The 12,795-nt window shown below is 38.8% G+C and overlaps 1 protein-coding gene and 1 pseudogene across 1 annotated transcript in view; both read right to left on the bottom strand.

The window, feature by feature from the left end:
* On the bottom strand, positions 1-7,541 carry LOC141830461 (putative LRR receptor-like serine/threonine-protein kinase At1g05700; annotated as a pseudogene).
* Positions 7,542-9,087: 1,546 nt separating this feature from the next.
* Positions 9,088-12,795, bottom strand: part of LOC141830462 (receptor-like protein kinase At3g21340) — a 5,168-nt gene continuing 1,460 nt past the window's right edge. The window contains exons 2-6 of the mRNA XM_074717895.1: positions 11,688-11,870; positions 11,341-11,588; positions 10,886-11,012; positions 10,394-10,631; positions 9,088-9,744 (exon numbers count right to left, since the gene is read on the bottom strand). Of these exons, the coding sequence (XP_074573996.1) occupies positions 9,294-9,744; positions 10,394-10,631; positions 10,886-11,012; positions 11,341-11,588; positions 11,688-11,870 (1,247 nt within the window). The 3' untranslated portion in view covers positions 9,088-9,293. The remainder of the gene's footprint in view (positions 9,745-10,393; positions 10,632-10,885; positions 11,013-11,340; positions 11,589-11,687; positions 11,871-12,795) is intronic.

Consider the following 12,795-nt stretch of genomic DNA (forward strand, 5'->3'; position numbering starts at 1 on the left):
TTATCTTGCCGTTGGTCCAAAAATCTCAGCCATTCTAGACACTCCTATCTCAGGAGCACTGTTCAAGCTCACTTCGCTTACTTCTGAGTATAGATTCTCACTGCATGTGATTGTGCCTGTAGTGTTATAATAAGAGTTCTGTAGTTCTAAGCTCTCTTTTAGTTGCATCAAAACTTCTGTCATGGTTGGCCGTTGTTGGGATGTTTGTGTCGTGCAATTTAGAGCGATATCAACACACTTCTAGACACTATTTATATCATACTCCCCTTCCAGTCGTGGATCTACAAAATCCTCAATTTTTCCTCTGTCAAGCTTTTGGAGCACCCATTTGGCTAGGTGAACATTTTCTGTACCTGAAATTATTGGTGGTAGCCCAGTGATCAGTTCCAAAAGAACTACTCCGAAGCTGTACATGTCACTTTTCTCGCTAAGCTGGAAGGTATTGCAATACCTGACATGCAATATGATAGATTTTCAATCATAAATTTTACAAAAAATAAACAGTATAAAAGTTTAATGACACTTTAGTTGAAGTTGATTTACTAATTGTTAGTCATTATAAAGAGATATAATCACTAGTCCAGAATATAATTGAAAAAAATGGAGCATGCAAGAGATATGATTTAAACTCCGAGTGATTATCCAAATACCACTTGGTGCCACACTATAAATCTTAGAACTCATGATTCCTCTTAATTTAACTTGATGTATTTTCTGTTAATCTATTTCTTCAAATTTGTTTGCCTACTTATTGCTACAACTACTAATGTTTTCAATGGTTGCATTTCATTCCTGGATAGAAAAAACATTTATATTATGAACCAAGCCTCTTTTCCTTCATTTAAAAAAATGCCAAAGTAAATAGTCCAAGCACACATACAGATGGATAGTCATATTAAAACGAGAAGTTTCATGATGAAGGATTTTTTTTTTTTGTTCTTTTGGATTCCTTGGTTACTATCATTCTACTAGATAGAGATGATTGCTTGAAACAACTAAATAAATGAAATATCAGTGACATACTCAGGATCAAGGTATCCAGGAGTTCTCACCACTACAGTGGATACATGACTGTTCGCCTCACTGAGAAAAGCTTTCGAAAGCCCAAAATCTGCTATCTTAGCTTCCAGAGTTTCACTCAAAAGGATATTTCCTGACTTCACATCTCTATGAACTAATGGCGGTCTGCATCCTTTATGCAAATACTCTAGACCTGCAATGCAATTTAATAGATAAACCAAGATGATCTCAGATGAATGGCCAGAGGTCGATACATAGGTAATTAATACATGAGAAAATTGATTTATCAAGTGTTCAACTCATAAGGATTTTGAAACAAATGATTATGCTATTGGTGTTTGATGAACGAATAGGTTTTGCTTACCAAAAAACTACCCTGTTGTTGTTATTCGATGACCACTTGGGTCTTTCTTCTTGAATATTGATGTAGCTGATGATTGATTCATGATGGTTCTCATCTTCGTAAGTTATATTTCGATTCATCTGTTAACAAGTTTTTCTTTCTTAAGAATCATAAACAAGCCATTATGTGTTTGCAATAACCATCACACACGAACTGTAATTCCAAGTAGCCATTGCAGTGTACCAAATGTTACCTTATTTCCATGTCTGTGAGCCCAATGATCTTACACTTTGATTTTCGTACCAAAAGATACCGGTACAATAAATCGGAAAGCATAACCACAGCTCTATTTTGACAATGATCTTACACTTTGTTTTTCAGTGACAAGCTTCGCGCCTCAAGAAGTGCCATTTCAGCGGCGGATTTAACCAGTGAGTACACACTTGGGGTGTTCGGCGAAGCATTCAAGTTTTCTTATTGCCGGAACAAAGTTACTGTGGCAGAGGCATCTGGGTTGACCGGAGAGATATCGCAAGTCGAGCAATTCATCAGAGAGCTAGTGAAACCTTAGATATCTCCTCAATCACCATGCTATGGATGAATTCAAAAGATTTTGTTGGAGAGTTTTGCAGCATCAGTTGTTTGAGCTTTCTTTGCAGTCATGGATCAAACTTAAGTTGTCGTGTGACTAACTTATAGGCTAACGGGTCGAACAGAGGACGATTAGCCATGCGAGTAGGCGAGTCACACATTTCACTAATGATGTCATTCGCATAGAACAACAAAATAAAGAAATGAAATGAATCTTAACATTCCATACCATTCTCTCCTGCCGAACACATCAGTAATACCTAGGGGTGAGCAAAAATTCGGTTAAACCGAATAAACTTGATCCAGAAACCGAACCGAATTTTTAATTCGGTTCGGTTATTTACCAAGTTCGGTTATTTTTAAAAAAAAATCGGTTAATTCGGTTCGGTTTCGGTTTTAAATTTTCTTATTCGGTTAAACCGAATAAATCGAATTAATTAAATTAAAAAAATAATTTATAAATTTAAAGTAAATAAATATATAAATTTCTAATTTATTAGTAAAATTTTTATAATATTTAAAAAAATACATTAATTCGGTTAATTCGGTCGAAAACCGAATTAACCGATAAAATTTCGGTTCGGTTTGTTCGATTTTTATTGAGAAATTCGGTCGGTTCGGTTGGTTCGAAAAAAATCGGTTTATTCGATTTTCGATTAATTCGGTTCGGTTCGGTTCGATTTTAACCGAATACTCACCCGTCGTCGCCGCCGTCGCCGCCGTCGCCGCCCTCTCCGTCGCCGTCGCCGTCGCCGGGGGCTTGGAGCCGGCAGATGTGGTTCCCGATCTTGATAACTTTGAATATGAAGGGATTATCATCCAGCTTCTGTACGTATTTCTTGGCCGGGCAACTGGTACACCGGTAATAGCTTCTACTCGAGGAGGAGGAAGAAGAATGAAAAGAAAAAAAAGAAGAAAATAACGCTTTCAAGAACCGACAGAGGAAGAAGAAGAACACCTAGGATACTTGGAATTCTTAATGGCTTTTTGACCGTATTTTCGCCACTTGAATCCGTCGTCGGGAGGTCCGTAGCTGTCGCCGACCCTCACTGCCCGGAGCATCACCGCCCCGGGGTAGACTTGCTGCCCCGCCTGCGCCTGCTCCGCGCAGCGCGGCGGCTGCCTGGTGGAAGGTGGTGGCGATATCTTCGCATGAGTCGATGAGGTAAGGGGATAGATGGCGTCGGCGGCTAGGCGGACCGTCCGGTCAAGATCCTGTGCCCGCCGACAGCCGTCAAGAATGAGGGTGATGATTCTGTCCATGGCGGAAAAGTCCCGTCCGGAATTTATATAAGAATTTATATAAGATTGGCGACAGAAGCATTTATATAAGAATTCTGCAATGACGAATTTTCAAATGTATTTTAATATTTTTTAAAAAATTTCATCTGGTTTAATTGGAGATTGATTTTAATTGAAACAGGGATGAGTATTCGGTTAAAACCGAACCGAACTGAATCGAATAAATCGAAAACCGAATAAACCGATTTTTTTCGAACCAACCAAACCGACCGAATTTCCCAATAAAAATCGAACAAACCGAACCGATATTTTATCGGTTAATTCGGTTTTCGACCAAATTAACCGAATTTTTTTAAATATTATAAAAATTTTATTAATAAATTAGAGATTGATAAATTGATTTACTTAAAATTTATAAATTATTTTTTTTATTTAATTAATTCGGTTTAACCGAATAAAAAAATTTAAAATCGAAACCGAACTGAATTAATCGAATTAACCGATTTTTTTTAAAAAAATAACCGAACTTCCGAAATAACCGAACCGAATTAGAAATTCGGTTCGGTTTGATCGGTTTATTCGGTTTAATCGAATTTTTGCTCACCCCTACGTTGGAAGAACCTTATCACTGTGTTGTGGATCTGGTTTGTGTTATTTAGTGAAGTTTGTAGTTTGTGGAGGTTTATATATATGATCGGATATTCTATCTGTTAGTGTTGATGTTAGAATTCAATAATTTATGGAAAAAGTTGAGGAAAGATAGAAAGAGAGAGGATCAAAAGAGGAAATTTTTATGTTTTCTGTCTTACCAATCGTATTTCTTCGAACTGGGAAGAAAATGTAGGTGAAGTGATTGACAAATTTAATTACCAATCTTAAGGAAGCCAGTCACTAAGCATGTACCTTCTCGCACTCCACTTCTCTAGAATGTCTAGTTTGCAGGAGGCTTTCCTTTGGTCTCTCTAGCGAGCTTCCAGTGTGATAGAGATAATATAGTTGCCCCTCTCTCTCTCCCGTTTCACACAAAAATGTGCTCCTTCTCTTCTATACCTTCTGATGCTATCCGTTCAGCTCTTATTTTCAATATCTTTGATTCATACATGTTGCTATTCCAAACCTGATCGCGCAACTTCTCTAGTAGTTGATAGCACTTATAGAAAGGCAAGTGCCCGTGTCACAGGAAGCAGATTCAGGAGCTCTCTTATTCTATGATACATACCATCGTTGGCGTCAGTGGCATTCTCCCTGAGCTTCATCGCGTAGTACACCTCGAGGGCGTTCAAGATTGGCGGGAGGGTGGAGCTGAGGGTAGAATTGAGGACTAACTCGTACTTGGACGAGCCGGTAAGCGGATCGCCGTTGTATATGTAGCCTGCAGAGAGGTAGGCTGGCTGGTAGCCCCTGACAGCCAACTGGGAATTGAGGTAAAGATCGAACGCCCGCGTGGCGTTCGGAGGAAGGAGCTCCACCTCGGCGAAGTGCAAGGCGATGTAGAACTCGAGCAGCGCGGTGTCATCGCGAATGGAGAACGAAAGGGGAGTGTCGGCGTCGGTCGTCGCCGCGGTCTGGAGGACGACGGAAGGCGCCTCGAATTGATCGTCATCGCCGGAGACGATCGGCCACGTGGTGGAGATTCTTCCCCAATAGGGCTCCTGCAGCGGATCCCAGAGGCGATCGTAGTCGTCGTCAGGATACCTTTTTACAGGATTTTCGTAAAATAAATAAAATTAGTCTCTGCAAAAAATAAAATAAAATGAAATTTTCATTTTTTGTTGTCGTTGTTTATTTTTTTATTTTCTATTTCAGCAGAATAAAAAATTTATTTATTCACAAGTCGCTGTCTGGAAACTTGGAGACGGGAACGCGGAAACACGGAAATGGAAATGGGAAAACGGCAATAGTTGAAGTTTCCAATTTTGAAAACGTCGAAGACCTCCAAATATTGTGAACGAGCTGCAATGGCTGCAGCGCCGCTCGTCGGAGGGGCTAGAGGAGGATGGCAGGGATTTAGGCTTCCGACCGCGCTTCTTCGGTTTGTGCTTCTTCGTTGCCAGCGGTAGCGTCGGCGGCGGCAAGGGGTGGTCGTAAAGGAGGGAGCTTTCCTCGGTGGTGCCGGTGGAGGGGCCATATATGAGGCATGGGGAGAGGAGGAGGCAGACGAGGATAAGCACGAGGAGGCAGACGAGGATGAGTCGGCGAAGGGGAGCGGGCCGGACATGGACCAGCCGTTTCTTGTAAGTTTCCATGGATGAAAATGTTTCCCAGCGTTTCAGAAACGGGGACGGCAGTGTTGTCGCCGTTTCCAGACAGCGTAGGCCCGATATGAATCAGACTCAACCCGATATGCTAAAAATGGGCCGACCGGCCTGGCCTGTTGGGCCGACTTTACCTTACTAAAGTGGTTCCGCCCAGGTTGAGCCGCCAGTGAAGAGCCAGCGGCTGGTCGGCGGTGACGTTCGAGTAAAGCGCCGCCTTGAGAGGCCTCAACTCCAGCGACGAGATGAACGGAACGCCGCCGCCGGTGTTCACCAGGCAAACCCACGCGAACTCCGCCGCCGCCACGAACAACGCCTCCGCCGTCGTCAAGTTCGACGGGCCGCTGACGTTGACGCGCCGCCACAGGTCGACGCCCAGGTGGACGTCGAACTGCAGCGGCGTTCCGGCGGTAGCGTCGTCCTCTCCGTCGTAGTTCCCGTACAGGAACGCGGCCCTCACCAGGTATTTCTGCCCCTTGACGAGCGGCTTCAGGGTGTAGCAGTTCCGAGCGCCGTCGGGGAAGCTTCTCAAGGTGAGAAGCTGCTGGTTTGCGAGCGATGGCGTGGAGTACACCTCCGAGATGTTGTAGTTGATCCCGGCGTCGGTGAATCGGTCGTCGGAAGCGTAGTGGATGCCGGTGATGCCGTCGACGTAGCTGTGATTGCCAGCCATTCCGCAGTCGATGCTGATAAAGCCTGCGATTAAGTAAACACACACACACACGAAGGTTTTGTTAAAGCTTTGATTGAAGAATCAAACAATTCATAGAACAGACCTTCAGTTGAAGACTGGGCTTCAACTCCAGTTGAAGCAGAGAAGATGATCCATAATAGAACAGCAAAACCAAAGTAGCTGTGTCTCTTCTTCATCTTCTGATGATGCCCATGGCAGTTGAGGACAAGCATTTGAAGAGGCCAATCTTGGAGGTCAACCATGATGTTTAAACATTCTTTAAGCATTGACATGATTAAGTAGCTATCAAAATGGAATAGAAGCAAAGTGAGCAGAGGAAGGAAGGAGATGTTGTCATTCACTGGAGCAGGAACTGGTCTTCTCTTGTACATGATGATTTGTACCTGTCATTAACAGTTTTTTAAATCCATCTGCAGATCGGCAGTTGCTAAATAACAAAAGTAAACCTTCTTGATTGAGATGTGAAGCAAACAGAATACCTGATGATAAAGCTGAAGTCCACCCTCTTTGTTTAAATCCTGCTTCAGTTGATACTTGTGAAACTCTTAACCAGAGTTTTTAAAACTGGATCAGACTGAAAACATTCTGAACCAAATTTCTGATCAGATTGATCGGCTACACTGGACATCATTGCCAAGGATTGAGGAACTTGTATGTTAACACAAGGAGCCAAAAATAGGGAATTTTTTCTGTTACAAAGAGCTGAGGTTCTGAAAATACAAGAGGCTTGTTCCAAGGTGAAATGGAAGAACATACACTAGTTTTTGCCATAAAAAATAAAAGTATCATCTACACTCCACCAAATACAATTTTGAAGCATATGACATTTGTGAACCTTAACAACCACTATGATGCATTTTTAAGAAAGAAACCCTTGTTTAACAACCGTTGGTCTAGAAATCTCAGTCATTCTAGGCACTCCTATCTCAGGAACACTGTTCGAGCTTACATTGATTACTTCTGAGTATAGATTCTCACTGCATACGACTGTGTTCACAATGTTATAATGAGAGTTCTCTAGTTCTAAGTTTTCTTTTAGTTGCATCACAACTTCTATCATGGTTGGCCGTTGTTGGAACCTTTGTGTTGTGCATTTCAACGCAATATCAGCACACTTCCAGACACAATTTATGTCATACTTCCCTTCCGACTTAGGATCTACAACATCCTCAATGTTTCCTTGGCAAGCCTTTGGAGCACCCACTGAGCTAGGAGTACATTTTTTGTACCTGAAACTATTGGAGGTAGCCCAGTGATTAGTTCCAAAAGAACCACTCCAAAGGCTTAGTTCCAAAAGAACTATTGGAGATGACCGATCTAAGTCTATAAAAGCCAAGCAAAGGCAGCTCAAAAGCACACGGGCGGAGCTTAGATACGAGTTTGTTTGTGTGCACATTTCTGGCATCATATTCCTCAATGTTATTGACAGTAAAAGGTGAAATTGTCACCTTGACAACTCCTCAATCCTCCACTACTTGAAAGAGAGTAAATTATAAGGGACTTCTCTTTTACCAACACTAACACTTGTACGGGTTAAGGCAGTCAACGGGACATTTTCATCCTCGCTGGGATTCAATCTCAAATATATTGATAACAACATCTTTGTAAGAACCATCTGCACCAGTTCCTGAGAGCATGTTCCTCCCTTACAGTATTTACATGATGTAATTCATTCACTTCACGTTGCAAGGAAATTAATCTCCTATTTTGCATCGGCAGACAGCGATGAAAGCCACAAAAACACAAGAAAATTAAGCCATGCTTCAATGATACCAATAATTGGACATCGAGTCCCCATGGATTGGCGCAGATAGTTCTTATAAGAATGTTATTAATAATAAATTTGGAATCGATTCTCAACGAATGGACAATGTTCCACTGATTACCTCACCCTTCTTGTAAGTGCTATTGTTGTTGGACAAAATCTTCTATGATTTATCCCCTTTCAAAAAGTGTGGAACTGTCATAAAAAAGTCGTCAAAGTGACGATTTTATCTTTTGCTAAATTAAGAATGGAACGCGAGTGAGTAGGAAAATGTGAAATTGAAAGGTTATGCTTTCGGTTTTTCAGATTGAAATTAGGATCATGGATGGAGTCTAAACCAAGTCTATTAGCGTTTAATAAGATAAGCATTTGGCATGAATCTAGTTAGTTATGAAGAAAGGGTAATCAGCCCATTTGCATGCTTGGATGAATACAAATTCTATTACAAATTCCAATCCATCTACAACAACAACAACAATTAATGGTAGAATTTGTGTGCATTCATTTTAAATAAAAGAACTGTGACATCCGAGGGATGTTAATTGCTGCATTGATCTTAAGAATTTGATGTCATTAGTTGAGTTTTATTTATAAGACTTCTCAAGATTTGATCTCCTCGTACTTAATGATCAACTTGAAACTTATATATGTGTATTCAAAAACATTTAAAAGATTGAAAGAACTTGACGATCTTTTTAAAAAGTTAATTATGTCAAAGAAAAATATGATTTTGACATTGATGTTAATTCTATTAGTTACGACTGCAACTGTAGAAAAAATATTTTCTATCATGAGAATTGTGAAAAATAAGTTGTACAATTGCATGAATGATGATTGGATGAATAATAATTTTATTCTCTATGTAGAGAAAAATATATTTCTGACAGTTAATAATGAAACTCTTTATGATACATTAGAATTATAAGATTTAATACTAGTTTTTTTTTTGGGAAACATTTTTTGTAGTGTTTGAAAACAATGGCTTCCACAAGTCTCAATTTCTGAATTTAAATGATCTTAGATATCAAATATGCTAAAACAAAGTATTGATGAGGATTGGCTACACTGAACATTTGCCTAGGATTGAGGAATTTGTATCTTAACACAAGGAGCAAGAAAATAAGGAATTTTTTTTTGTAACAAAGAGATGGCATGGTGAAAATACAAGATGCTTGTTCCAAGATGAAATGGAAGAACATACATTAATAGTTTTTGCCATAGAAAATAAAAGTATCATCTACACTCCACCAAATACTTTTTCCTTCACACAAGTAATAACATGTAAAAAGCTACACGAGAATGAACTTGAAGCGAACTACATTTTAAACCTTAACAACCATTATGACACAGTTTTAAGTGGGAAGAGTTTGTGCATACCCATGTTTATCTTGCCGTTGGTCCAGAAATCTCAGTCATTCTAGACACTCCTATCTCAGGAGCACTGTTCAAGCTCACTTCGCTTACTTCTGAGTATAGATTCTCACTGCATGTGATTGTGCCCGTAGTGTTATAATAAGAGTTCTGTAGTTCTAAGCTCTCTTTTAGTTGCATCAAAACTTCTGTCATGGTTGGCCGTTGTTGGGACGTTTGTGTCGTGCAATTTAGAGCGATATCAACACACTTCCAGACACTATTTATATCATACTCCCCTTCCAGTCTGGGATCTACAACATCCTCAATTTTTCCTTTGTCAAGCCTTTGGAGCACCCATTGGGCTAGGTGTACATTTTCTGTACCTGAAATTATTGGTGGTAGCCCAGTGATCAGTTCCAAAAGAACTACTCCGAAGCTGTACATGTCACTTTTCTCGCTAAGCTGGAAGGTATTGCAATACCTGACATGCAATATGATAGATTTTCATTCATAAATTTTGCACAAAAATAAACACAGTATGAAAGCTTAATGACACTTTAGTTGAAGTTGATTTACTAATTGTTAGTCATTATAGAGAGATAATCACTAGTCCAGAATATTAGTTCTGGAGACATGGCTAGATATGACCTAGGATTTTCACCATGTGCATATGCTTACTGTTATTGGAAAAAATGGAACATGCAAGAGATATGATTTAAACTCCGAGTGATTATCCAAATACCACTTGGTGCCACACTATAAATCTTAGAACTCATGATTCCTCTTAATTTAACTTGATGTATTTTCTGTTAATCTATTTCTTCAAATTTGTTTGGCTACTTATTGCTACAACTACTAATGTTTTCAGTGGTTGCATTTCATTCCAGGATAGAAAAAACATATATATTATGAACCAAGCCTCTTTTCCTTCATTTAAAAAAATACCAAAGTAAATAGTCCAAGCACACATACAGATGGATAGTCATATTAAAACATGGATCTCAAAACGAGAAGTTTCATGATGAAGGATTTGTTTTTTTTTGTTCTTTTGGATTCCTTGGTTACTATCATTCTACTAGATAGAGATGATTGCTTGAAACAACTAAATAAATGAAAAATCAGTGACATACTCAGGATCAAGGTATCCAGGAGTTCCCACCACTACAGTGGATACATGACTGTTCGCCTCACTTAGAAAAGCTTTCGAAAGCCCAAAATCTGCAATCTTAGCTTCCAGAGTTTCACTCAAAAGGATATTTCCTGACTTCACATCTCTATGAACTAATGGAGGTATGCATCCTTTTTGCAAATACTCTAGCCCTGCAATGCAATTTAATAGATGAACCAAGATGGTTTCGGATGAATGGTCTGGGCAGGCAAGGGTATATTGCATAAAACTATAATTCAATTTTATAATTAAAAATTTACTTATACACAACAACAATCAAATAAGAATACATATGTTAGATTCAGTTATCCATGTGTTTGACTGGAGAATATATCTTTAAATTGTTAGATCGTAAGCCAAATCTAATTCTTGTCACCTGATTATCATGTATGCCATAAAGCAAGTATATATTATGAAAGGATATTAGATAATGATATTCAATGTAGTTTCAAACCTTGCAGATGATCTTGTAGTGTTCCTTGAGACATAAACTCATAGACAAGCGCCAAATGATTTGCTTCGTTGCAGTAGCCAACCAAAGATACTAAATTCCGATGATGAACCCTAGTCATGTGTTGGGCCTGAAAAACATAATCAGTGATGTTTATGAACTAGAAACATCAAGATCCAAACTAAATCAAAGAAACAGAAGTGAATGGGGCAGTTAATATTCTGTAGGATCTGACTAATCATGGACAGGACATAATTGTTCAAGAATACTATTACTATATGTTTGAAAGAATACTAAAATTTCATCAACTCCTGAATTTTTTTTTGTAAAATATACGAGTTTATACATTCATTCCCCCTCCCTCTTTGGTTATGCAAAACCTCCCAATGGATTCACATTCAACAACCATCTCCAACCAATTAAATTTAGTCATCCACATATGTATAAGATTTATTTACCTCTGCATGAAACTCTTTAGTTCCTTGTGATGATGATTGTGATAGCATTTTCACCGCAACTTGAGTACCGTCTTCCAAATGTCCATGGAAAACAAACCCAAATCCTCCTTTGCCTAGGATCTTTTGAAAGTTATTAGTGATGTTATGTAATTCCATGTATGTGAATTGGCGATTTTCAAACTGCAATGCATTATCTGTTTGCTTTGCGAAACCATTCTGTGAATCCACGGAGCTGCCTTTTCTCAAACCTTCCAAGTTTCAAATAAAGAACAAGATTGTTAAATGCATGTCAGAAAATGGATGATGGTCTACTCAACAATTGCAAGAGTTTGTCACAAAAATCTCACCTTGTGTTTTCCTCACCCTCCAAACTATGGCTATCACTGTAAGAAATATTAACACTGTAACTAGACAAAGAATCACGATCACCGGTGTTGATATTTTCTTCTTTTTTGGTGCAGGCATCACATTGCACGATGTACCATTGCTACAAAGATGTGGATTCCCGTCCAGTCTGCATGAGATTATAACTTACTTCATGGTTAAAGATATGTATGAAGTTTTGAAGAATTCTCCAACCAAAAAAGGAAAGAAGAAACCGAGTTCAAGAACAAATTGAACAAACTTTAATACTAAATTATTACCCTAAGTTTAAACACCTAAACTCCTAATATTTCTTATTCCATACCTAGATCTCTTTAATGATCAAGCAAGCCCTATTATGAATACAACAGCAACAACAAAGTCTTATCCCACTAGGTGGGATAGACTAATATGGATCCTTTTACACCATTGAACTTTATCCCTTACTATATTATCATTTATATTTAAATAAATTTTATCTTATTTTATTATTGCTGATCAAGTCTTTTTTGTCTTCCTCTTCCTCGTTTGATGTGTACATTTGTCATAGTTTCACATCGCTTAATTGGAGCATCTATTAGTCGTCTACGTATATTTCTATACCATCTTAAACGTATCTACCAGAGTTTTCCCTTAATATATGCAACTCTAACTTTTTCTCTAATATTTCATTTCTTATCTTGTTCATCCTTGTATGTTTGCACATTCACCTTAATATCCTCATCTCTGGAACTTTCATCTTTTGCTTATGTGCTCAAGTTATAGCGCCCAACATTCAACTCCATATAACATAACATGTCTAACCATCGTTTTGTAAAACTTTCCTTTAAGTCTTAGAAGTTCTTTACGATCACAAAGAACACCTGACGCTCTCCTCTATTTCAATCATCTCGCTTGTATTCATGGAGATATAACGATTCTAGTCAAGATGTTACAGTCGGACTCTATAACGCATTCCTTATGGGGAATATCCTAGCATTAGCATAATAGTTTGATGGATCTATTCATTGAATATTTTCCTGTAAGTCCAAGTTGGCTAGCAACATAACGCACAATCCTCGCCTTTTTCAACCAAGTTTGGGACCGGCTTTG

Source organism: Curcuma longa, chromosome 6 (genome assembly GCF_044706935.1).
Source record: "Curcuma longa cultivar G26 ecotype Majalengka, Jawa Barat chromosome 6, ITB_CL_G26_1.1, whole genome shotgun sequence".
Lineage (NCBI taxonomy): Eukaryota > Viridiplantae > Streptophyta > Magnoliopsida > Zingiberales > Zingiberaceae > Curcuma > Curcuma longa.